Here is a 26,572-nt window from a genome sequence, read left to right as displayed (position 1 = left end):
ATATCTCTTTTTTTCTGAATCGCTCAAGAAGTCTCTGTAATGTTCCCGATGAAAGAGATCCACCGAGGGTAGCAGAAATAAAAGTTTCGTGTATGCTGTAAACCTGGCCATCAGAGGTCTAATAACACACGTCAGGATGTTTGCCAATTTGCAATCTTCACACTCGTCGTTACTCGCGCAAGCGGTCAGAATAAAACTACAGAAACCGAAAAATTGCACGATTCTACCACATATATTCGAAATTTCTCAATGGTCATATTGGTCATGACGGAAGTGTACTTCAAATCCTATAGGAGACCAGCGTTAGACAGGTGGTAGGCAAAAAAAAGGGGGGGGGGGAGGGGAGTCACGACATAACGCTGCCGCTCACTCACGAGGTCGACCGGCCGCAGTGTTTGCCTTAGCGAGCGTTCGTACGTGCGCCGTTCCCGTGCTTTGCTTTGGCAAGAACAGCTCGAACAGCCATTGCGCCCTTAATACTGCAGTGTGGTTCACTTTGTTACTTGCCCCGTTGTGGTGGTCTAGTTGCTAAGGTATACTCGGCCGCTGACCAGCAGGTCGCGGGAACGAATCCCGGCGGCAACGTCTGCATTTTCGATGGAGGCGGAAATGTTGTAGGCCCGTGTGCTCAGATTTGGGCGCAGGTTGAAGAACCCCAGGTGGCCTGAATTTCCGAAGCCCTCCAGTACGGCGTCTCTCATATTCGTATGGTCGTTTTGGGACTTTAAACCCTACATATCAATCAATCTATTTGTCCCTTGATGTCACTTTATCTTGAGGCTACTTTCACAGGAAGGCGCTGGGAAGCGGAGAGAAGCTTTGAAAAGCGTATTACGTCAGCGGGAGTGGAGGGGATATGCACGCTTTGACCGAGAGCGACCGCGCTTTCACCGCGGACAGCGAGCGGCTAAAAACGGGGCGCTCTTGCAGATACGGATGATGAATTTTGCCCGGCTGCAAAGCAGCGACAGAAAAAAAAAAGCGTCTAGACGACGGCCACGCGGGGTCGTTCATTCTTGCTAAGAACGGTCCAATGCCTCTCAGCCTTGTGATATTGAGCCACCACGTGTGTTTCGTTTATCTGCGCGCTTCCGTCACTGAGCCGCTGCACTGGCCACGGCCGCACAGGCCGCCAAAGGCCTGGGCCTTTCCCGAGATTACACGCATCTGCGAAAGACAGCGTTTACACGTAGTACGTGTGCGACTGCACACCATTTGAAACACGTGCGTCAGATCACTGCAAAAACATCAGGCTTCGTGACCTCTAGGATGGCTGTTCAGCGGGAAACATAAGTTCGCTCCTTTCTCATCGAACAAGCTTGGTAAGTACGAAATCACTCATTGTAGTAAACGGCCTTTTTTTTTGCAAGTATCTAGCAGGCTAAGTTGCACGTGCCCTTCCCTTTACTTATTTTTTTTATTTGTAACATAATTCACAGCGCCATCTTAGGCATTATTGCGGATGGCACAGTGCTTCACAGAATAAATCCACAGTCTTGCGGCCAACTAAATCGGCTGGTAACATATTCCATTCGACAATGGCTTGCGGAAAAAGAGAATGCTCAAACAATAAAGCACACGGCTTTAGCTTTGCGTGGCATTGCTGCTGCATGTGTAAAGGCACAGTGGAGGTATATTTAGTGGTACACGTGTACCGTGCCCATTTTAAAGAAATTATCAATATTTAATTGTGTCGCTCTAACATATGGTACAATCTATACCGAGATACATCTTGAAGAAATCGATTTTAAGTTTTTACTTTTTTACGACATGTGAAGAAGACATTAAATGGGATTTCGCACGTTCTTTGATTACTGTTCGCTATCCATTGTAGTGACCTAATTTGGCGCTTCGAAAACATAGCTGAAATATGTATGTGACGTCTCCCATTTCATTGATTGACTGATATGTGGGATTTAACGCCCCAAAACCACCGTAATATTATGAGAGACGCCGTACTGGAGGCCCCCGCGAATTTCGGTCGACCGGGGTTCTTAACGTGCACCCAATCTCAGCACACGGGCCTACAGAATTTTCGCCTTCGTCAAAAATGCAGCCACCGCAGGCAGCCGAGATTCGATCCCGTGACCTGCGGCTCAGCAGCCGAGTAGGCACTATACACCACCGCGGCGGGTCATGTCTAATTTGACCCGTTTACTAAACATTCACTTGCAACGCACACAGAGATTTTTGCTGCCCTTATTACTCACTTTTTTTCAACAAATCGTATATAGATTGTATTTTGGCCTATTATGTTAGCCCTAACAGGGCAGCTATCTCACTGCTACAGCTGCACTTAGGCAGCACTCTACTGTTTATTGCAGTGAAGCTTTTATTTGAACAAGTGGTGTCAAACGTTTTGGGTACACCTGATTATCAATGCCGCGAAATCGCGTTGGCTGATGTATACCTGTTGCAGGTCGCCTTCGTGTGTGTTCGACACGAAGGGAGATTAGTTATTTTCGCAGCAAATAGCAAGTCCCGTGCATTGAATGCTCAAAGCTTTTCGAAAACAGTGCTCGTCTTCTTGTGTCCTCCCTTTACTCTGTGCCCCGCCGCGGTGGTCTAGTGGCTAAGGTACTCGGCTGCTGACCCGCAGGGCGTGGGTTCAAATCCCGGCTGCGATGGCTGCATTTCCGATGGAGGCGGAAATGTTGTAGGCCCATGTGCTCAGATTTGGGTGCACGTTAAAGAACCCCAGGTGGTCTAAATTTCCGGAGCCCTCCACTACGGCGTCTCTCATAATCATATAGTGGTTTTGGGACGTTAAACCCCACATATCAATCAATTCCTTTACTCTGTCTTCGTTTATTGCGCTGTTAACCTCGACCAGTTATGAATCGTTACTAACTTTACCAGTTTTCCATATTACTCGAAAAGTAAGCAGCACCATTGAATTTATAAGTAACTTTCCTGTGCAGAATTTTTTTTTATGTTTGGTGCCACCTGAGGACAGTGGTACATGTACTACTGTATATGGCACGCTGTGAAGACAGTGGTACACATATTGCCGCGCGCTTGATCTGCCAGCGCAAAAGAGGCAGACGAAGTGGCAGTTCTCTCTCGTGCCATTGTTCTGTTTTTGGCTGCGCTGAGCCGACCGCTCTTCGGGCTTTTGTGAGGACGCCTTAAAAACGTCTCCTGTCCTTTTAACGTGACATTTTAATGGTGGAGGTGCTGGGTAACCTCACCTATGCAACAGACTCCTTCTAGCAGCCGGAACGTGACCCAAAACCCAGAGCTTACGCCGGTACACCGTTTCAGTCGGAGGATTCGAGGACTGTCCCCCGAGTTTGTGCCTCACAGTACAAGTACGTCGACTGGTATGGAGAATACTGTTGCTGTCACCGCTTCCCCTGCCGCTGGAGCCGCCGCTGCTCCAACCGCTGCACCCGCAGCTGCACCCACTCATTACACGCTGCAAAAACCACGTGTTCCGAGTCCCTTCCGTGGTGGCCTCTATGAAGATGTGGAAGATTGGCTGGCTGAGTACGAGTACGTAGCGGATTTCAACGGGTGGGACGAAGTAGCGAAGCTCAAGAATGTGTACTTTAGTCTTCTGGATGGTGCTCGCACATGGTTCCAGAACCGCAAGGGCCTCCTAACGTCGTGGCATGAGTTCTGTCACAGGCTCCGCGAAACGTACTCGAGTCTCGATCGTCGAGAGCGCGCTGAAAGGGCCCTCCAGTCCCGCATGCAGATGCCTAATGAAGGTGTGGCTACATACGTGGAGGATATGGTTCATCTGTTCACTCGCGCCGATCCAACCATGCCGGAAGACAAGAAGCTGCGACACTTGATGCGAGGTGTGAAAGAGCAGCTCTTCGCTGGACTCATTCGTAGTCCGCCTAGAACGGTTGCGGAGTTCCTCACTGAAGCCGTCGCCATGGAAAAGGCGCTGCAGCAGCGGAACCAGTACGATCGGCAAGTGAATGCTACCTATACCACCGGGCTAGGCTCGTTCCCGACCGACGTGGGAGCGCTTCGCGAGCTGATACGTTCGGTTGTTCGCGACGAGCTGCAACAGCTGCAACAGCTGAACCAGGCGCAGCAGCAGCCTTCCACGAATTGCATCGCCACCATCATACGTGACGAAGTTCAGCATGCGCTCGGCACACCTCGTCGCGAGACACCAACGCAGGTTGCTGCACCACTTCAGGCGTTCGCAACTTCAAGTGAACCTCTAGGGGTGACCTACGCAGACGTATTGAGACGCACCGTTCCGTCGTCCACGACACCATCCCCAGTGAGTGGTTTCCAGCGCACCACTTATACCGACACGTTCGAACACAACGCACCTGCACCAGTCCCACTACCAGCCGCAACCCCGTACGCCACACTGCAGTCCGCACAGGTGGTCCCTTATTTTGCAGACACTCGACCCGTCATGCGTAAATCCGACATATGGCGCATGCCCGACCGACGACCGCTTTGCTACCACTGCGGTGAAGCGGGTCACCTCTACCGAGACTGCCAGTACCGCCGACTTGGGCTGCAGGGTTTTCCTGCCAATTCACCCCGCCCCCGGTTTGGACAGAGACCACCAGAAATTGAAGATTTTATCGCTCGGCAGAACGTCCCACTCAGGCGTCAGTCGCGCTCACCGTCACCGCGGTCGTCGTCTTATTCAGGCAACGGAAATCGAAGGCCGCAAGGACGGTCTCCGAGCCCCCGCCTGGAAAACTAACGCCAGCGACCTTTCGAGGCGAGGCCGCTGATTCTCGACGTGATGAAGACCTCGCCCTCCAATCGACGCGACATCGGACCAACGGAAATTCGACTACGCCGGCGCCTGTATCCCAGCTGAGCGACTTTTCAATGGACATACCTGTGATGCTCGACGGTCGCAATTTAACTGCCTTAATAGACACTGGTGCTGACTACTCGATTATTAGCGGACGATTGGCACGTACCTTGAAGAAAGTGATAATGCCTTGGACAGGATCGCATGTACGTACAGCTGGCGGACATGTTGTAACGCCGGTTGGTTTGTGCACGTCCAGGCTACAAATACGAGGCTGCACGTTTTTGGTCAGCTCCATCGTGCTACGTGACTGCTCCCGCGAATTAATTCTCGGCCTCGATTTTCTTCGGGAATATGGCGCCGTAATCGACCTACGGCGACGCTGCATTTCCTTTTCGACAGTCAACGCTACGTCAAGGGACTCCAACCGCCGTACAACCGCCCTCCGTGTTTCCGACGACAGTGTCACAATACCACCTCGTGCAAGTATCCTAATTCAGGTGACTTCCGAAGGAACCAGTGACGGTGAAACAGTGGCAGAGTGCAACGTCTCCCTGCTGCTGGCGCTTGGAATTTCTGTGGCACGAGGCATCATTGACATTCGGAACGGTACAGCCGAGGTCATGATTACAAATTTCACCAATGAGCATCGTCACCTTTTCCGGGGCACTGCGGTCGCCTACGCTGAAGCCTTGGAGGACGTCATTGAGTGTTTTGCCTGTGAAGACAGTAGCCGCGATGGACAAACCGTAATAGATGTTGACATGAACAGTGCACTGCCGGAAGAGAACCAGAGGGCCTTGCGAGAGCTATTGTTTGAATTCAGGGCGTGCTTTGCTCAGTCGTCTAAAGTGAGTCAGACGCCAATTACACAGCACAGGATAATCACTTACGACGACGCAAGACCTATTCACCAACAGCCATACCGCGTCTCGCCGACAGAACGCGCAGCTATCAAGCAGCAAGTGAAAGAAATGATCGACGACGGCGTTATCCAGCCTTCGAACAGTCCCTGGTCCTCACCGGTCGTTCTGGTTAAGAAGAAGGACGGTACGCTTCGCTTCTGTGTAGATTACAGAAAGCTCAACAACGTCACAAAAAAAGATGTTTATCCGCTGCCGCGTATTGATGACTCGCTTGACCGACTACGACGTGCGAAGTATTTTTCTTCCCTGGATTTAAAGAGTGGCTACTGGCAAATTGAGGTTGATGAGCGCGACCGTGAAAAAACCGCCTTTGTCACGCCGGATGGCCTCTACGAATTTCGGGTGCTACCGTTCGGACTCTGCTCTGCGCCAGCTACCTTCCAACGCATGATGGACACTGTGTTGACTGACTTAAAATGGCAAAGCTGCCTTGTGTACTTGGATGATGTGGTCGTGTTTTCAACCAGCTTCTCCGAACATCTGAAGCGACTACGACAGGTACTTGAGGCGATTCGGACGGCTAACCTTACGTTAAAGCCGCAAAAATGCCATTTCGGTTACGAAGAACTAAAGTTCCTTGGACATGTCGTAAGCGCAGAAGGCGTCCGTCCTGACCCTGAGAAAACCGCCGCTGTCGCAGCCTTCCCGACTCCTGCCGATAAGAAAAGTGTGCGGCGGTTTCTTGGTCTATGCGCGTACTACCGGCGCTTTATAGGCAATTTTTCGAAAATTGCCGAACCATTAACTAGACTCACTAGAGACGATACGCCGTTCGTTTGGAGTGCTGAACAAGAATCAGCATTCACAGAGCTTCGGCTTCGCCTGGCATCACCACCTGTTCTTGGACATTTCGACGAGGAAGCCGAAACAGAAATTCATACCGACGCCAGTAACGTCGGTCTGGGCGCGGTACTCGTCCAACGGCAGGAGGGAATTGAAAAGGTTATCGCCTACGCAAGCCGAACCCTAACACGCCCGGAGTCAAACTACAGTACCACGGAGAAGGAGTGCCTTGCTGTCGTGTGGGCAATTGCTAAGTTCCGACCTTACCTTTACGGCCGTCCATTCAGAGTAGTGACGGATCATCACTCGCTGTGCTGGCTTGCGAACCTCAGAGACCCCTCCGGACGACTGGCAAGGTGGAGCCTACGTCTGCAGGAGTACGACGTCACTATCGTGTACAAGTCCGGTCGTGCACACGAAGATGCAGACACGTTGTCACGCGCGCCAGTTGAGCCTGCCGCTCAGAGCTTCGAAGAGGACTGCCCTTTCCTTGGCTCCGTAAGCGTAACAGACTTGGCTTTACGGCAGCGAGCAGATGCTCAATTGCGACCTATCATTGAACATCTAGAGGGCCGCAACGTATCACTGCCCCAGCATATAACTCGCGGATTGTCATCCTTCTGCTTACGACAGGGCGTGTTGTACAAGAAGAACGCAGCCGCCAGCAACAAAACTTACCTGTTGGTCGTCCCCGCAGAGCTGCGTGAGGAAATTCTATTTGCCTGCCACAACGAGCCTCCATCGGGCCATCTGGGCATCACCCGAACCATCGCTAGGGTACGAAAGTCTTACTACTGGCCGAAACTTGCCGCTTGCGTTAAACAGTACGTTCAAGCCTGCCGCGAATGCCAGCGCCGAAAATCCCCATCTGTTAAGCCTGCGGGATTACTTCACCCTATCGAGCCACCCAGAACACCCTTCGATCAAGTCGGCATGGACCTCCTGGGTCCGTTTCCCTTGTCATCTTCCGGCAACAAGTGGATAATCGTCGCTACAGATTATCTAACCCGCTATGCTGAAACTAAGGCGCTTCCTAAAAGCACGGCTTGTGAAGTTGCTCAGTTTTTCATCGAGAGAATTGTATTACGCCACGGTGCTCCATCCTGTGTCATCACAGACCGAGGAACAGCGTTTACAGCAAGGCTCCTTGAACAAGTTTTTCAGTTAAGTTACTCCACGCATCGCAAGACAACAGCGTATCACCCTCAGACAAATGGACTGACCGAGCGGCTTAACAAAACGATGACTGATATGCTGTCTATGTACATAGACGTACAGCACAAGACGTGGGATGAAATACTGCCTTACGTAACATTCGCGTATAATACCGCTACGCAAGAGACCACACGATTCACTCCGTTTCGTCTTCTATACGGTCGGGACGTTCAGACGATGTTGGACGCAATGCTCCCATGCGACATTGACAACATCGAGGATCTCGACGAAGATGCTGAGTGTTTCGTGCAACGAGCCGAGGAAGCACGTCAACTAGCCCGCGTAAACATCAAGAAACAACAAGGCGTCGATGCACAGCGCTACAACCGCTGCCACAGACAAGTCGATTATAAACCAGGTGACCAGGTGTTAGTTTGGACCCCTGTGCGCTGCAAAGGTCTCTCTGAGAAGCTTCTCAGTCGGTATTTTGGCCCGTACAAAGTGCTACGACAAGTGAGCGACGTCAATTACGAAGTCCTTCCGGACGGAAGCCAACCACCCCGACGCCGACAGCTACGACCCGAGATTGTGCACGTGGTGCGGTTAAAACCGTACCACACACTGTGACAATGTCTTTTTTTTTTACGATACACGCTTCGTTTAGCATCGAGGCGATGCTCTTCAGGGAGGAGGGGCAGTGCCGCGCGCTTGATCTGCCAGCGCAAAAGAGGCAGACGAAGTGGCAGTTCTCTCTCGTGCCATTGTTCTGTTTTTGGCTGCGCTGAGCCGACCGCTCTTCGGGCTTTTGTGAGGACGCCTTAAAAACGTCTCCTGTCCTTTTAACGTGACAATATGAACCACTTTATTCCCAGAATATATTCTGTGGACTTTCTTGCAAATAGTTTTGAGACGTCTCCACTACGCCACCAATCGCCAAAGAGAGGGAAGACCCCTCAACCCCCTTTTTATCCGGTTCCCTCTTGGCTACGTGTCTCAATCACTTTTCACATACAGGGATTCGTGCTGGGGCCGGGAAGTAAGAGACGTCACGATCTTTTCTTAATCATGGACGCATTTAATTCAATAACAAGTGCAAATGGCGTACACACATACTGTCCGTGAACGACATCTCTGTTACACGAAATTGTAACACATCAGCAAATACTCGCGACACGCGAAACAGGATACATAAGCGAAGTAACGGTGACAATACAAGGGTGCCTCAATACAGAGTAAACACACGACGACATAAATGATAAAGTCATTAGTTAATAAAACCGCGCAATGTCTCAATATACCGCGTCTCTTCCCGCAAAGATTGTTTAAGTAAGGGAGGTGAAGTTCGTCTCACAGAATGTCCATGTAGTCGGGGCCTCGGAGTTGGCTGCTCGAGTCGGGGCCGAAGGTTGGTTCTTGGCGTCGAGGTCTGATCTGTGCAATTCGTCAGCGTCTTCATCGTCTTCGTCATCGTCGCCTTCGTCGTGTCTCTCAGTGATTTCCATCTTAGCCCTCTTTCGTAACGCTCTATTCACTCGCCTCCTATCCCTAACGTTCATTCCTCATCGTACCGTCCTTGCCCCAGTCATCATCTCATCGCCTCTCATCGCTATCTCTTCGCACCGTTCTCTTCCTTTTCCATTCCATCTCTCTACCATCTCGAGCTCATCGCATCGTATCTCTGACTCTCCTCGTATCGTCTCGTAGTCCCTTTTTGTAGGACCCAACTCCGCCCCTCCGTGGCACCTAACCAATTGCCACTGTTGACACGACACATTTCTCTGTCAGTCGGAGTGTATCATCTTCGATGGCCGCCCCCGCAGCCCACACCAGTAGAAAAACCTCTCCCAAACAAAGCCGAGCAAGTAACAATGTACAAACTCAAGCCTCAGAGAGAGAGATGGGCAAGCTGTGCCAAGGCACTTTAATTACGGGCGAACAATGGTCCCGATGCTTCCGACAAAGTGCGTCGTCTGTGATGGCCAACGTCCGTAGTTTGCAGTGTTGTGCCAAAATGTTTTCGGCCGAATCAATTGCCCCGGCTCCTGGTACTTGATGAGCCGATGTCCAGAACGAGTCACGACGTTTCCATGGAGCTCGGTGTCTCCCGCGAAATTCTCCGTAGCCGCCACTTCCTCGTCATTCAACGCCGCGGGTGGCCATCCACGCAGAACGCAGTAATGAACCCTGGAGCCATGAAAGCTGACGGAAAGTCAGACCGGAGCCGGCACAGGCGCTGCGCCTTACACTGTCACACTGTATGTAGACGACAAGGCGCCGCCCGGTCCTCGTGTTTGCGCGGGGGGGGGGGGGGGGCGAGAACAGTAGAAATAATCCTTCCAGGTACTCCACTCCGGAATGCCCATTCGTTACACCGAAGGTTTTCTTTTCCTTTTTTTGTATGCGTGGGTTTAAGAAACGAGTGAAAACATCTTGAAAGGACCGGGGTTCAGTCCGTGTTTGCGGGGACGTCACAGTTTCAAGAACTTTTCTTAGGTCATCCCAAATGCTGTTCTGCCAATTTGAAGAAAAACGTTAGGTAGTGCTACACAAACGGTTAAGAGACAATGTGGTAAGCAACTAAGTTCCCACTTGTTCCGCCAGCATTCCCGCTCCTGTTGTCTTATTTCGAGATACTCAGGATCATGCTCCGCTCGTCAGTGTCGTTTTGCTCTTTCGTTATCGCGGTATTTCGGATTCGCTTTCCACCGACTACTGTTTTCCGACATGGCTGGGAAACGCATTTCTCGTTGCGCGGCTCCTTCCTCAGGAGTGCATACTTCCATGGGTCTATCCCTGGTAAATCCAAGGTTAAATCAGCGGCATGGACTCAAAGAACCAGCCTTTATGCAAGTGGTGACGTCACGATCATTTGACTTGTAGTGGGCGCACAACCCGGCCGTAACGGATCGCACCTGTGCCTTTTTTTTTTTCTGCAGTAACGGGATGCGGTGACGAGAGTAGATATCGGCGAAGTAGGCCTAAGTCACGTGGTTCTCAGTGACGTCACGGACGAGAGCGAGTGCTGCCACGGTGCGCCCGGTTTCCGTGGCGACGCGCAGTGATGTCCTCGCCAGGGGCAGGGGCTTTCTGATTCCGCAGACACATGACGACGGCCTTTTATTAGCACCGCTGGTAAAAGCATTAGATGCCTATGTTTTCTGTTGGCGTATATGTTATACGCAGTGATTCGTGATTGATGTAGTAAGTTGCATTATACGCGAAGCAGCAAGTTTGTCCAATCGGGTGAATTCCCAGAAGGCAATTATAGCAGACAACTAAGATTACATGGTATGTGACAGCACTCAATGTACAACACCTTTTCACCACGCAACGTGGACAAAGTAGCTGCTGTGAGATATAGCATCAAAAAATACTTTCACTCGTGCCTTTCTACCGTGACATGTGTCACGTTTCGTTACTGCTTTCTTTGTAGTATGGGAAAATTCCCCTACACGTGCCGCTGTGCCCGTTGTTTCAATTACTGACACAACCTCTTGGCAATTCTTACAACAAAACCTTCTGATATAGCTCAACGAAAGTAACATTTCGGTTCTTTATCAAGACGAAACCATTATACGTATCATAAGCAGGTGACGTTCAACAAAAATCCAGTATGAGTGCAATAAAGCAAAACAAAACTCACTTCTAAGGGCAAAGAAATGAGTATGATAGCAACCAATTGTGATGTTATATCAAGTAAGGCTTGCAGCTAACTCTTGTATATCTGATCTTGTGTGCCCAAAGGGGTGATATATAGAAGCTGGCATTATACGCCTCATTCAATCTTTCGTACTAGGCCACATTCCCTATGCTTAGGCCTATACCACAGATGGTTCATTGTATAAAAGACAAAACTCAACAACATCATTAGGAGAACCTCCAAGCAAGTACTAGGTTTACCGCAATGCGCGAGCCCAGACTTCCTCCTTCGACTGCGATTGAGGAGCTCATCGAGGCACAACGAATCTAGTAAAACGAGCAATTGGTCAAGACTAATCCAGGCCGCCAGAATCTCAAAAATCTCGGAATCTTTTTGCGTACTCATTACGGAGACGAACATGAGATATCGCGCACTATACGTACTTAACTCATAGTTGCATCCATACCCAAACACCGAGGGCAAATGGAGCCATAGCCATGACCCAACTCTCTGGTCGCATTCAATAAGCGGTCTTTGTCGATGCAGCACGTTATCGGGAACGTCACTACTTCGTGGCTGCTGCCATAGACCACACATAACAATGACAACAGGTTCATCAAGTGCCACAAGACACGTAAAAACGGCGCGAAATGGTTATAGCCCACACGCGTGCCTATATCTTAAGTGACTGGCAAACGGCCATGCGAAACTCCGCCGACGGCAGAATCTCTCCTGGGGCAACGGGGATCCTAATTACAGGCAAAATGCATGAGGCATACAAATGCGTGAAAATCCTACTGTTCTTTGTTCACGCTCCCCAACATCAACCGGAGGCCAGGCCAAATGAAGCGATGCACAACGTGGATCGAGGCCTCACGTTCCTTATCACGTTAGAAGCAGCCAACCTCAGCAGTATGGGAATGGGACGATCTGCGTACTAAATTATGTGGCATTACTCAATATTATGGAATGAAAAGGCGGCAGTGCCATACGCCCACTCCGCCTTACCCTAACCTGAAACGGGTCCAGTCTGTTCAATGACGGCAGCTACAAGCACGGACATGCAAGAAACCAGTCATCATAAACCATATATATCTGGCATCATATACAACAAATCTATACCAGGATTGTAACGCCAGATCCACGCTTGATAACATCGTATGGACACGTCCAGCATTCATCAGCAATGCTGGGGCCACGGCCTACATTGAAGACCTTTCGTGAACGTCGGCGGCCTGCTCCGTCGCATTACACCAGCCGACTCTGGGAAATTCACCAAGTCGAGGAAGCTGCGTGGGGGTGCGGTTTCTCCATTAGCTCCTAGGTGGGAGCTCAGCCCAGCCACCTGTCAGAAATAATCCAAAATAGTTCTCTCTCCTTCTTTCGCGTAACTATGCACAAAACGTTGGTTCAAGGCCATACGACTGTTTCAGTAACTGAAGTAGTTTCCATGCTGTCAAGTTCTCTAAACGCGAAGTAAGCGTTGAAACCAAAGCAAGTTTACATGCCATCTCTTGATGCCTGTCAAGATATATAGAGCACACCCCCACAATCTCCTCTTGCTTTCCTTCTTGCTCCTTACGAAACACGGGCTGGGCGTTTCCTCTTTGCTTGATGAGCAATCCACAGCACGCCTCGTACGCGGGATAATGGTACCGCATGCGCCATCAGTGCGACAGACAGCGCTTTCCATTGGCCAATCAAAATCACTTCTAACTGCTCTGGAAGTGCCCTTGCAAGTTGCGGCGTGTTTCAGTGGTCGGACAGGAACGGGGGCGTTGTGTTTCATTGGTCAAGGAGAAGAACTTTTTTGGCGCCGAAGGCAGCCGAGAGCAGTTCTTGGTGCTCCGTCGCCAGCGCAAGAGCAAAGAGAGCATGAAGGAAGTCACATGACCTTTTGCACGTCACATCTGGTTTTATTCCCGGGGAGATGGTTCTGGCGTCAGATTTCTCCCAGTAACAAACGAAGAGGAAATACCTTTCGACCTATGTTACTGGGCATGCTCAGTATACGGCAGTCTAGAATGGCAGTGCGTCATGCTGATGTTAATGCACGCCCGTTTAGGCAATACTTCTTTCAATCTATCTGTTCATTCATGGAATCACAAAAGGAAGATGTGCCCGATTGGCTCCATCAAGTAGACAGCCTTCTACAGGTGAAGGAATTTTCATAAGCCTGTGAACTTTGACGCTTTTTACCTCTTTTTTTTTGATGTCTTTCCGTTATTTAATCTTTGTTTCTCAATGATGTATGTGCACAGGCAATAAAAAAAGGAAAAAATGCGAAGGTAGCAGTGATGCTCGCCCAGTGCTCACGGCAGCGCGGAAAAAAGTTTGGTCACATGACGTCTGAAATGCCGCGTGTCCGCTATTTGCTCTGCTCTCGAAGCAGCATGATTGTTCTGTTCGGAAAACGAGGGCATACGTCTCCGCTAACCCCGTGCGCTGCTCTGACGCAGCGTTGCCCTTGCTCATGCTCGCCCAATGGCGTCCGGCTCATTTCATCTCCGCTTCAGCCGTGTTTGTTCCCGCTCACCAGCATGTACGCGCGGGTAGCACATATGGTGCGTGGGCTGATGTTATCAATTTAGACTAGATGCAGACCATGACAGCGATGGTGACGGCGAAAAATCCGTCGAAGGCGTCTATACTATTGTTATAGCAATGAAATATTCCGTGACCGGGCCATCCCAGTAGCTGAAGGTGCGTGATTCTCGGAGCTGACGGGCGCGCTCCAGTCTCTGCTCTCGGGCGCTGCTGTTCCGGGCGTACTCACAATGCACGGCCACCGAAGATTTACTACAGGCGACCTGGCCAACGCAACCCCTCGAATTTATTGACGTGGCGAAACACGCACTGACTGGTTGTTATCGCTTTAACCCACGAGCTATTCCACCGCTCCCATAGAGCCGATTGATTCCCAAGTCGATTGCTTCGAAGGTGTTTTTAAAGCATTAAACAGATAAAACCCTTGGTGTCCTCTACGGAGCGGTGGAAGAACACATACTTTAAATTTAGTTCTTCCTCTGCTTCCCAGAGAGCACGAGGGGTTTCCGCATTCCGACAGCTACATAAGAAATCTATGTCATGTGACATATACATAAATAACACAAAAAATAGCGTCGCATAACCAGGATTTGGGAGCTTGTGAACGTAGCGCCATCTCTCGGCGGCAACAACGGGGGCCTGCCGTAACCGAATGGAACCATAAGTGGCGAAAAAATAATATATGACAAAAAAGCTAGTTATGAAAAAATATTCCCGGTTCTACACAGCAGATGTATTCCGTTAAATCATAGTTGCTCTCTGCCACGGAGGAAGGAAAAAGGTAAGGAGAGGGCATGCCCAGCCGGCGCAGAACGTAAAAAGTGTGGCGGAAATGACATCATGGCGGCCATATTCACTAGGCACAATGGCGGCGTTGCTATGGTTACGTGTTGCGCAGTGGAGCTGGTCTAGCAGTGAGCGGCCGCGGCTGGCGGCGGAATGTGTGCCTCCCCAGGTCTCGTGCTGAGCCGTGGCGAACAATATCTGTGCTCTGCGCCGCGTTATTGGTTACGCAGTGTTCTCCTGGCTGTTACATTACTCTTAGCAACGTTTACAAATCCCTTTGTCCATCACGGGGTTTCAACAGTGCATAGAACAAGTGCATATCCATGTGTCGTGCGGTGGATGACGCGGATGAAGCAGTTAGTGTTCAGCGAAATTGCGTTGGGCACCATGACGAAGCTGAATGACGACGAACGCCTTGCAGGTCAGTGACGGTTGAGCAGTGCTCCTGCTTGTGACAACGGACGACGCTGTTGAGCCCAGCAAGACGCAGTGAGGACCATGTGCACATACGTAGTTTCGTGTTGTGTGTGTACAGTAACAACTTGCATGTGCGTATTAAAACACCTTTTCTGTTCCGCTTGGTACACTCTCCACCAGCATTGCATGTAATCTCAACGTAACAGCAACCGCGTTCAACTGTCACTAGCACCGTGCTCAGTCACCAAGGTCGCAGAATGCTGACGCCGGTGATTTTCACGCGGAACACGGACACAGCGGCAGGACGCTGCGTCGGCCGCGTGGCGATGCAACCATAGAAGGCGCACGACCGATCGTGTTGTCTGTACAGTTGCTGAATTAATGACGTGAAAGCACTCGCCGTTGTCAGTGCATCTAGCGCGCGTTCTCTCGTAGTTGCTTCGTTGTCGGCGAGCTGTTACTCCCTGTTATTACTCGGATGAAGCGATTTCGCTGAAGGTGTCCCGCTGCCTCAGAGTGATGAGCCCAGTTCTATTAGTTTCGGATCGTCATGACACACGCGCTGCGCAGCCCACGTGCTTTCCGAGCCGGAGAGGGAGTCGCGCCTTCTGCTTCGCATTCATATGTAAACAAGAGAGGAGAATTTGCCTAGTCAATATGGCCGACTTCCGGCTTCATCGCGGTACAGTGAACTACGGTACAGTGAACTACGCGGTACAGTGAATTCTAGTTCACTGTAATCGCGGCTTCACAACGAGTGACGTCAGGGCCTCTCCTTACCTTTCCTGCCTCCGTGCTCTCTGCGAACCGCCTGGCTTCCCAGAAACAACGGGACCCCATGGGCCGTGTTCGGTTGTCCTGGGAAGCCACACGCTTTTTAGTGCGATACTGCAGTTTCCCCAAAAAATTGCCCGCAGCTTCCCTCGGGGGAACACTGAGGAGGATGCGGAGCATATAATTGGTTAAAGGGGTGTTAAAGTGCGACTTACTTGGGTCGATGGCTAAATTGGTTAACGTGGTTGTGAAATGGGGTGTTAAATTGCGACTTACTTGGGTCGCTGGCTAAATTGGTTAACGTGGTTGTAGGAGGGGTGTTAAATGAGTGAACACGTACGACACGTATGCGAAAGGGCTGTGTTTATTTATTGCGACGAACTTTGAGCGGTTCCGCCAACACTTTGGCCGGCGCTGGTCGAAGGGACGTCGATCATTGCGACCTCGGACGTCGACGCGCCGTACAAACCAACCGACGAGCGGCAACTGAGCGAGCGAGCACCGACCTTGAGTATATATACAGCGCGACGGCGCATGCACTGTCAGCTGTCGAATGTTCGAGAAGGGGGAGAAGCGCAACGGCGCATGCGCGCGCGTCAGCTGCCGATGTTCTCGAAGCGCGACGGCGCATGCGCGCGCGTCAGCTGCCGATGTTCTCGAAGCGTGACGGCGCATGCGCGCTACATTATACAGCTAGCGAATGTTCGTGAAGAGGAGAAGCGCACGCGGTGTGTAGAGGAGGAAGGGTGCACAGATGGTGGAGGAGTGAAGCGCGCGTGGTGTGTAGAGGAGGAAGGGATGCACAGATGGTGGAAGAAGGAGGAGGAAGCTTGCGGACGGCGCCGCACTACAAGCCTCGAGTATTAGATGCTCCGCATCTAAAACGTCCCAGTAGGCCTCTGCTGCATAGATCTCATAGTCGTTTTTAATAGCTGGCTTTTTCAAAAGATGCGGTTTTTTTATAACTTCAGTTATGGCAGAACACCGTAGCTGCGGCCAAGAGATGGCGCCACAAACAAGGGACAGCAAACCTGAGAATCGGGTTTCCCAAGGAACGCGTTCTGCATGTTCAGTTCCTCATTGCGGTGCTTCCTTGAATAAAAAAAATTCGCGTATCTGCGTGTTTCACTACGAATGACGTCGAAAGACGACAGTCTTCTGCTGGAGCTTTTGCATAAGCCATATCATCGGCGGTGGGCTTTTGGTTTATAGCGCCCCATTTTCAACTAATTGTAAGAAACACAAGATTCTTTAGAAAAGCGTATCTATGTATTTTTCGTAAAGTAACACACCATTTCTTTCTTACGTGTTGATGTCGCGCCTCACACTAGTGCATCATTAAATTTTTTATTGACAATGTTCACAAGTATGAACGCAGCCACCAGTTCAAGATGGTTGGGCATTATAAAAGTGCTTAAACTTTGGCCGAGTGGCTGAAACGTGCGACAGGCAGTCCAAATTTTGCATGTTCGTCTCCCGACGAAAGCTATCGTCTTTAAAAATAAAAAAAGAAGCGTTCGGGTGATGTAAAATGCATGGTAAAATATCTACACTGAATGGCTCTCAGTTTCGAGTCGTCTCAAGCGAATACATGTGGGACCTTGTGAGTTTTTTTCTTCTTGTAACTGTGCCTACATTAGCCATGCATGTAATGGTGTCCCTACACTGTTCATTCTCGTTTTATCACCAGGACACCTTCGACCAACCGTCACGAATAAATATGACGCGAGGAGCCATACTTCTCTGTGTCGTCACTGTCCTTACCAGCGCAGTGGCTCAGAGCCCTCCATGGGCGCCGTCTATCGCGAGGGCGGAGGAGCGAGTGCAAGAATTGGCACAAATTCTTGCTGATGTCAAAAGTAAGTAGCCTTGCTTTTTCACTCTTGTTCCTGAGCAGAGGTGGCACCAGGATTTTTTATTGGAGTATACGGCGACCCACGACGGGCTCCGGAAATTGGGACCACCTGCAGTTCTATAACGCGCAAATCCACTCTACTTTTCAATCAGGAAACAGGAAGTACGTGTTACATTACGTTTTCAATCGGGAAAGATCAGTAAAAACGAAAATGACGCAAGGAACGAGCAACATGCCACACGGAGCGTTTCGTCGTCTTTGTGTAGTGCTTTCTTTCTTGATTGAAAATGTTCAACAAACTAGCCAACAAGTTCACCCCGTTACTGCAAATCTAAGCACGCATGCCCCAAGTATTTTAGCCTCCATTGAAAATGCCGCTGCCGCGTCCGGGATTTCATTCCGCCGACTGCGAGTCAGAATGCAGTGGCAGACTGTTACCACCCGACCCCCACGGTCGGTGTTTTCATACGAAATGTTTAATGTAACACGAAATGACATTTTCATTGCATAGAGCGGTGAAGCTTGTCGCTCCCTTCTTTTTTCTCTCACTCCGTAGACGCCGTTCAACCACGGCATTGTGCAGACCTTCTGCGCTCTGGTCAGAGTGCGAGCGGAGTGTACACCATATTCCACAAGGCCGCCGGTCCTTCTGGGCAGCGGGTCTACTGCGACATGGAAACGGATGGTGGAGGCTGGACGGTAGGCGACTCTGCACTTTCATGCTTTCTAAGCCTCGCTCTGCAAGGGCTGTTCTAGAGAATCAACCTTCGTGAATTACGTTGCTAAATAGTCAAGGGAGAATGCAGGACGTACGAAGCAAGTGCCATGTTTTCGAGGGAATCGTTTTAGGGGTGAAGCTCCTTAAAGCGGCACCCGTTCGTCCCTCACAGTACGTAACATGTCTAACGCTTTGACCTCCAAGAGGGTGTCGGTGGGAGATTTCTCCTGTGCGTTGTTGAACAATAAAAAAACCGCAGCGTTTGCGTTAACTAAAAGCCAAATTCTTCTGTCTCTCATTCCCCATTAGCAGCCATTGGTATGTACATTAGGCAGTATCTGACAAGAAAAGGTTGCTACGTTATACTTGCTGGACGTAACCTCCTTTGTTTCAGAAAGGTTTAGCGAGCGTTGGGCCGCAGTGCCATGAATACAGAGAACTAGTATATACCATGAACTCGAGGTGGTTAAAGGTGGGAAGTAGACACGAAGCGCCAGCCGTAAGAAAGTGTGCGTGTGCCACCTCTCGTTTAGTCCTTGGAATGTCTGCTGGATGGCGGTGCTTCTATATGCGGAATATATAATGAAAAGATGCGAGATTGTTGTACTTGGAGTGTTGACTAGATGGACGAATGGACACACAGACAGATGCATGGACGGACGCACGGATGGCTGCACGAACAGGTGGACGCAAAGGCGGACGCAGGGTGGATGCATGGACGAGCGATGGACGGACGCATGGATATAACGTACAATTCATCAAAGCAGTGCAAAACAAGCAGAAAAAAAATGAACCAATTTCAATTTCCTAATTGCACCTATATCTAACATGTTCTAGTTAGTTCAGTGAATAAGTGTATTTTGGTTCGTCGGGAAACTGAGCTTGTCGTAAAAGATTGTTTAACTTCAGAAGGAATTCGGTTCCACACAGAATCACCAGCAAATTTAGCAGTCATTTTCCCATAGTTCGTGCGAGCTTTAGGTAAGTGAAAATTCTCACGCACAGAAAACCGAGTTCTATAATTATTAGTCAAAAATTCAGGTGAGAAACTTTCTATGCGCACATCGTGATGAAGAAGACGAAACATGATGACTGCTAATTTTAAAGTAAATAATTCCTTAAGGGGAAGTATGTTTACGTCAATGCATAGAGGGATGGAGCGACAAAGGTACGTACTGAACGTCATTAGCCGCCCCGCTTGGTTTTGGAGGCGTCGTAGATTATCTAGATGTGTTGTGCGTGTTTCCCCAAGATTATAGGCAATATGAAAGGTCGCTGTGAATGTAAGAATAGTATAATGACAGGATAACATGTGGTGGAAAGTATGGTCGTGCTTTCAGAATGACATGAATTCCGAAAGAAACCTTTTTAAGAAGAGACTGTGCATGAGCATGGAACTTCAGATGTTTATCCAAGATGACGCCTAGAAACCGAGTGCTATCAGAAGCAGGTATTGTGTGATGATTTAATACAATCTAAAGAGGCAAGGTAACCGTTTTCTGTTGGGAATAAAATGCCATAAATGTTGTTTTTGTAGCATTCATTTGCAGTTGATTATTCAAGCAGCACTGGTGAATGCTGATAAGGTCCTTCTTTAGTGCATTTTGAAGTGCGATCAGATTGCTGCTGGAATATGTGGAATATATGATGAAAAGATGCGAGATGGTTGTACTTGGAGTGTTTCCTAGATGGACGAACGGACACACAGAAAGATGCGTCGACGGACGCATGCATGGCTGCAGGGACGGATGGACACATGGACGGACGCATGGGTGGACGCATGGGTGGACGCATGGACGGACGGAAGCAAGAACGAATACACGGACGGATGCTTCGCCCCACTCTCCATCATCCACCCCGTGGATATGCTGCCATTTTTTTACGTTAAACACAACCAAATGAAACCCCCAGACAATTAGGTCGAGAAAAGCATAGCGGATGATAATTTTTGTTTTTATTTGCAAGGTAAATTTATCTGCAGTCATAGAGTTTCATACAATAATACCTAGAGGATAATCTGGCGCTAGTTTCTGCGTGGGCTCCTTCAGCGGCGCGTGTACCCCAATGGGAATGATGGAAGTACAGGCTTCAGATCTGCTTTGGATGGATTACGTTCTTGAGATTCGCGATGCTTGTTTGTGGAATGTAAAACAAAGTGATGTGAAGTTATATTTAATTGAAAATTGCTTCATTGTGTTTGAGAGGGAGACGCGGAATGGGAGGCTGCGTTTGTACGGCTCCTGTGGACGCGCAACTAAATCTGTGTTTCTAGAGTTTTTTCTTCAAGTGTTCATGAACTGTTGCTCGCATCGGTTCCGAGAAGTCATCAGGATCCTACCGATACCATATTTGACCACAGTGAGTGAGTTTTTGTCAAGTTAGGAACAATTTCTTTTCCTGTGGAGTGGTACCCTCTTTAACCCCAACGAGTGGCTCGGGAGACCGCGCTTTTGCTGGGCTTCTTTTCGCCTGCGGCCGGCCCTTCGGAGGCCCGGTGCGCGGAATTATTTGCTCACGATGGAGTATGAAGTGCACGGAGAAGATATTTCAGAAGAAGAGTTTACTCAAGATAAAGGTTGGCAGTCCGCTGGGGCCAGAAGAGCTGGCGCCAAAACACGCACTGCTGACTCTAACGCGCCATCGTCGCAGCCGGGCGCACGCCGCGGCAAATCGAGAGGCGCTGCGCTGAAGTCCAAAGTAATACTGATGGGAAAGATGCCCTCCCTTCCTCAAGATGACATCAAGATTGTGATCCGGCCGAGAGGTGGACTCGATATCTCGAAAATTGGTGCAGCTACGGCGGCAGACGCAATACTAGTTGCCGCTGGCATAAGCCAGGAAGATTTGTGCCAGGATACTCTATGCCCGAATATGCAGCAAAATATTATGGTTGCCAGTACTCCCAAGCGCGAAAACGCAGACCGATACGTTCGGATGAAGCAAATACTCATTTCAGGCAAGGTGCACGAGCTAAGTGCCTATGAGACTGCCCCACACTACACTTGCAAAGGGGTTATTCGCAACGTCCCACTTCAAGACGGCCCTGACGTCATCGATGCGAAGATTGTCAACACAAATAATCCACTCGCCTTAGCAGCCAAGAGAATAGCCCGAACTGGCACGGTCATCATCGCTTTCGACGGGTATCGTGTACCGAACTTTGTCAGGTATGGACCAGTGCTGATGCAGTGCTCACTCTACCGCAAGCAAATCGACGTGTGTTATGCGTGCGGCCGTCTTAGTCATCGCGCTGACGTGTGCCCCACTCCCGGTGACACGATTTGCCGAGGTTGTGGTGCCGCAAGCCCTGACAAACAACATGTGTGTACTCCCAAGTGCAAACTCTGTGGTGGCCAGCATCTCACGGCTAACAAAGACTGTGCTCAAAGGTTCAAGATCCCGTACATTGTGCGCCGTCGTCGCAGTGAGCGTGCCAGAATGGCTGGTGCTGCGTAACCGTCCCCGAAACGTCACCTCGACACTGCGGACGAGTTCCAGTCTTCGTCACCCACCACGGATGTTCAGCGCAGAGGACGCCCCCGTTCCAGGGGAAGCTCGGGAGGCAGCTCCGGATCCAGGCGCCGTGGTGCCTCCAAGGGATGTTCCAGCTCGCGCTCCAGGTCGACAGAACGTGCCCGGGGAAGTTCCACTTCTCAGCCTCACTCCAACTGAAAGCCGGGGCACGTTTCGTCGGGGCCGACCAGGTCCCGCTCCCGCACGCCCACCACCTCTAACAGCAAGAAGCCGACGCTCTCCTGGGCCGACAAGGCCCGAGGAAGACGTGAGTCTCCTAGAGGCGACGAATCGAATCGCGGTTCTCCCCACGCGAGTTAGCTCGACGAGATGCGACGAGCTAACGAGCAGCTGAGGAAAGAAAACGCGCAGGTTAAGCAAGAAATGAGCAGGCTAGCAGCGGAGATGGCGGAGATTAGAAAGCTCGCGTCCTCGCCCTCTTCGGCGCAGCCCGTCCCAACCCCGGTTGCCATGGATACGTCTGAGGCACTTCATAGGCCTAGCGGAACCAAGCGCCGAGTGGTTGAGAAGACACAAGAAGAAGAGGCGGTAAACTTACTGTCGGAACTCAAGGTTTCCTTTGTGAACATGCAGGCTACCTTTGCGAAAATTCAAGAAGCCGTGGCGCACCCCAAGATGAGATTAGGAGCACTGAGTGAACGCATAAGCAAGTTAGAAGAGGTCGATGCGAGGAGAGACCCCGGTCCGACTCCTTTGCAGGTCTCAGCACAACGCAATGTACTAGCGCCACCAACTGAGGGGGCGATCCTCCGGGCTGCTATAGCTGCTCAACCATCCCCTCAGCCTAAACATGGATAGTGTGGACGAAAACTTCAGAATCTGGCAATGGAACTGTGGCGGGTTTACTCACAAAAAGCCCATTCTACAGCAATATTTAAGAACTCTTGATGTTAAGCCCCAAATCATCGCTGTTCAGGAAGTTGCGTCTGGCACCCCCATCAAACTCCCGGGTTACCTAGTAGCGTCATCACATTCAGGAGGTAGGGGAGTTGCCACACTTGTGAGCAAAAGGTACAATTACCTATCGCGTGACCTCGGTGCAGTTGCCGATGGCATTGAGTACGTAATTACTGAAATTATAATGAACTCACCCAAGATGGCTCTTCGAAGAAATAGACTTTTTATTCTCAACGTATACTGCAGTCCCAGTTATCGCAGGGTGAGAGCAAACTCTCTCCTCAAAAGGGCTGTGAGCATGGCCAGTAGTTACCCCCTTGTAGTTGTAGGAGATTTCAACGCCCCACACAGTGTGTGGGGATACATGTATGATACTCTCAAGGGACGCGAGCTATGGCAGACGGCGACAGAAGCTGACTTGACGCTTATAACTGACTAGGAGAGGTAACTCCATATGTCGGGATACCACCCCGGACTTGACGTTTGTGAAGATTATAGATGGGGTCAAATGGGTCAACACGGCTCTAGACCTCAGAAGTGACCACTACATCATCGAGGTATCCTTAGCGATTGCCCGCTTTAGGACGAAAAAATTCAAGGTGGTCGACTGGGACGTTTTTCGCGAAGTCAGAGCTGAGAGAGCACCGACGGCTGGGACAGACTTTGAAGGATGGTACAAAGGAATCAGAGATGACGCCACGGCAGCGACCAAGGAGGTCGTCACTGACCTCGATGTTGAAAACATGGACAGCAGGTTGGCACACCTACTAGAAGCCAAGCAAGCCCTACTCACGAGGTGGAAGGGACAGAAACATAACAGGAGGCTCCGCAAGAAGGTTTCCGAGGTTAACAGGGCGATCGAAGAGCACTGCAAAACCTTGTGTAAACAACAATGGCATGAGCTCTGTGAGAGCATCGAGGGTCAGCTCAGATCTGGGAAGAGCTGGGGTCTTCTCAAACACCTTCTCGATCAGGGCAGCACCAGGTCCAGTCAGAGGCGATCCCTCGCGCGAGCCATCCATCTTGCTACTGATTCCACCCCGGACGAATTGGTTGTCAACAAGCTTATAGACAGGTATCTGCGAGTCGCGGATAGCTCTGCACCCACACAGTTTCCGGACTACGCGGGGTGCGACGCGCCGGAGTTGGACCAGGACTATACTGTGGCCGAGATACGGCAGGCTCTCTTTTCCCTAAATGCCAAATCCGCCCCTGGCCCTGATGGCATAACCAATAAGATGCTCAAGAACCTTGATGATGACTCCATCGAATTCCTTACGGAAAAGATTAATGAGGTGTGGCGCAGTGGGGAGGTTCCCGCACAATGGAAGACGGCCTACACAGTTCTAATCCCGAAACCTGGTAAAGCACCAGAAATAGATAATCTAAGACCGATTTCCTTAACTTCCTGTGTCGGTAAGGTCGCAGAGCACGCCCTTCTGAACCGACTCAAGGTGCACCTCGAGACCAATGAAATGTACACCCACAAAATGACTAGTTTCAGAGCTGGTCTCTCGACACAGGATGCCATGAAGCTGATAAAGCATCAGATCATCGACCGGAGCACAAGAGATACCAGAGCCATCCTTGGATTAGACCTGGAGAAAGCTTTCGACAACGTCTCTCACGAATTCATTCTCCAGTCTATTGCCAGCCTAGGGCTAGGGAAGAGGGTCTACGACTTCGTGAGATCCTTTCTTTACCAAAGAACTACCAAGCTCAAGATCGAAGGGTACTTCTCACGAGAGATCAACCTCGGTTCACGCGGCACGCCTCAGGGCTCAGTTATTTCACCAACACTATTTAACATCGTGATGATCGGGCTCTCCAAGGAACTCGCGAAGATTCAAGGAATGAATCATACCATCTACGCAGATGATATAACCATCTGGTGCACCGGCGGGAGCGATGGTCAAGTTGAGCAAGCCATGCAGCCCGCAATCGACGTGACCGAACGTTTCCTCCGTCCCACCGGTCTTCTGCTCTTCTGCCCACCGGTCATCTGAACTTCTGCTCTACAAGAAAAGAACCCGAAGCGGCGGCCACCGTGACTGGAAACCTGCGTCTCAAAGTGAAATACGGCTTTTCACTAGTGACGGGTCCCCAGTGCCCAGAGTGGATTCGCTCCGAATATTGGGAATGTATATCGAGTCCAACGGCGCTAACGGAACTGCACTGAGACAGATCACTACCAAGACGGAAAGTGCTCTCGGCCTCATCCGGAGGATCACCAACAGACACCGCGGAATCAAGGAAGACAATCTCATCCGCATCATACTTGCGTTTGTGCTCTGCCAACTTTCGTACTCGGGGGCCATGTATAATTGGCATGTTGCAGAGAGAAGTAAGCTCCATTCCCTCATAAGAAAGGTCTTCAAGCTCGCGCTCGGCTTGCCTGTAAGCACTCGCACTGAAAACCTTTTCAAGCTCGGTGTTCACAATACACTCGAAGAGATAATCGAGGCGCAAGAGCGCTCACAGCTGCTCAGGCTTTCCGGAACCAAATCGGGCCGCAAGATACTCGATGATTTGGGCCTCAACTCTATTGAACAGTGCCCCGATTCCATGCAGATTCCCAGAAACATCAGGTTTCAACTGCGCATCGCACCCATTCCCCGCAATATGCACCCTGCGCACAACGTCGGTCGGCGTAGGACCAGGGGTAGAGCTCTTCTCGAGCACGTCCGTAGCAACCCCACTGATGCAAGCTTTGTGGATGCTGCGCCATATGTCCAACAAGAGGCATTCGCTGTTTCCATCGTCGACTCAAATTCCAGGCTCACTTGCTCCGCCACAGTACGCACATCGAAGCCCGTGATAGCCGAACAGGTTGAAATCGCGCTGGCTATGCTAGATAGTCGCAGAGAGTCAATATACAGCGACTCCAAGGCGGCTATCAAAGCCTACGAAACCGGGATGGTAGCCCCTCAGGCCCTCCGCATTCTCCAAAGCGTCAAGAGTATCACGCCCCATTCTCTCACTTGGTTTCCCGCTCACCTGGGGTCGATTGAGGGCTCTACCTCTAACCCGAACGAAAGCGCACACGAGGCCGCGCGAGGACTCACTGACCGCGCCGCCTCCACAGTCCCTCTGCCTCGCTGGGAACCCTTACTTACGTTCAACGAAATAACAAAGCACTTCTATCTGTCAAGAAGGGTATTCCCTCTCCCACACCCGGCCTTGTGCAGGGCGCAGGCAGTCACCCTAAGACTATTGCAAGCCAGTGCGTATCCTAACCCTGCGGTTCTTCATGCCATCTACCCTGAACGGTATCCAAGTGCGGATTGCCCGCTTGTGGACTGTTAGCCACATTCAATCATGTGTTGTGGGAATGTGAAGCCATCGGCCCCGCCCTCAGCGAGGACAGGTGGGCTGCGCTCTTACGCAGCCCCGAACTTAAGGATCAAACCCTGGCCGTCCAGAGTGCCCGTGAACGGGCCGCCAAGCTCAGCTTGATGGTCCCAACGTGGGATTAGCCGGGTGGCGCGGGGTCTCCCCTGCGTCTTCTCAGGACAAAAATAAAGTTTTAATCAATCAATCAATATATTCTGTGTTTAGAAAAACTTGTGAACGATTTAGAGTACTTGGTATTCTACTATGGGAGTATGTATATCTTGTTGCTATATGTTTCCGTGACCACGAGGCAGAAGTGAAACCTGAACAAATTTAGCCACCAGGGTATGCATTGCTCTGCCATTGCGCTCCAGATGTAGCGTCAAGATATAATGAATTATGTTTTACAACACTTAAAACAAACATGCTAGTTTTGCCCTCGAAAGTACGCATTATCTATTTA

General features: G+C 50.4%; 1 protein-coding gene across 1 annotated transcript in view; it reads left to right on the top strand.

The window, feature by feature from the left end:
* Nucleotides 1–1,086: 1,086 nt before the first annotated feature.
* Nucleotides 1,087–26,572, top strand: part of LOC119186540 (techylectin-5A) — a 40,287-nt gene continuing 14,801 nt past the window's right edge. The window contains exons 1-3 of the mRNA XM_037435087.2: nt 1,087–1,322; nt 17,463–17,631; nt 18,184–18,326. Coding sequence (XP_037290984.1) covers nt 17,493–17,631; nt 18,184–18,326 — 282 coding nt within the window. The 5' untranslated portion in view covers nt 1,087–1,322; nt 17,463–17,492. The remainder of the gene's footprint in view (nt 1,323–17,462; nt 17,632–18,183; nt 18,327–26,572) is intronic.

This window comes from Rhipicephalus microplus, chromosome 1, assembly GCF_043290135.1.
Source record: "Rhipicephalus microplus isolate Deutch F79 chromosome 1, USDA_Rmic, whole genome shotgun sequence".
Classification (NCBI taxonomy): Eukaryota; Metazoa; Arthropoda; class Arachnida; order Ixodida; family Ixodidae; genus Rhipicephalus; species Rhipicephalus microplus.
Note: the sequence above shows the minus strand (reverse complement) of the source record. Positions and strands in the feature narration are given on the sequence as shown.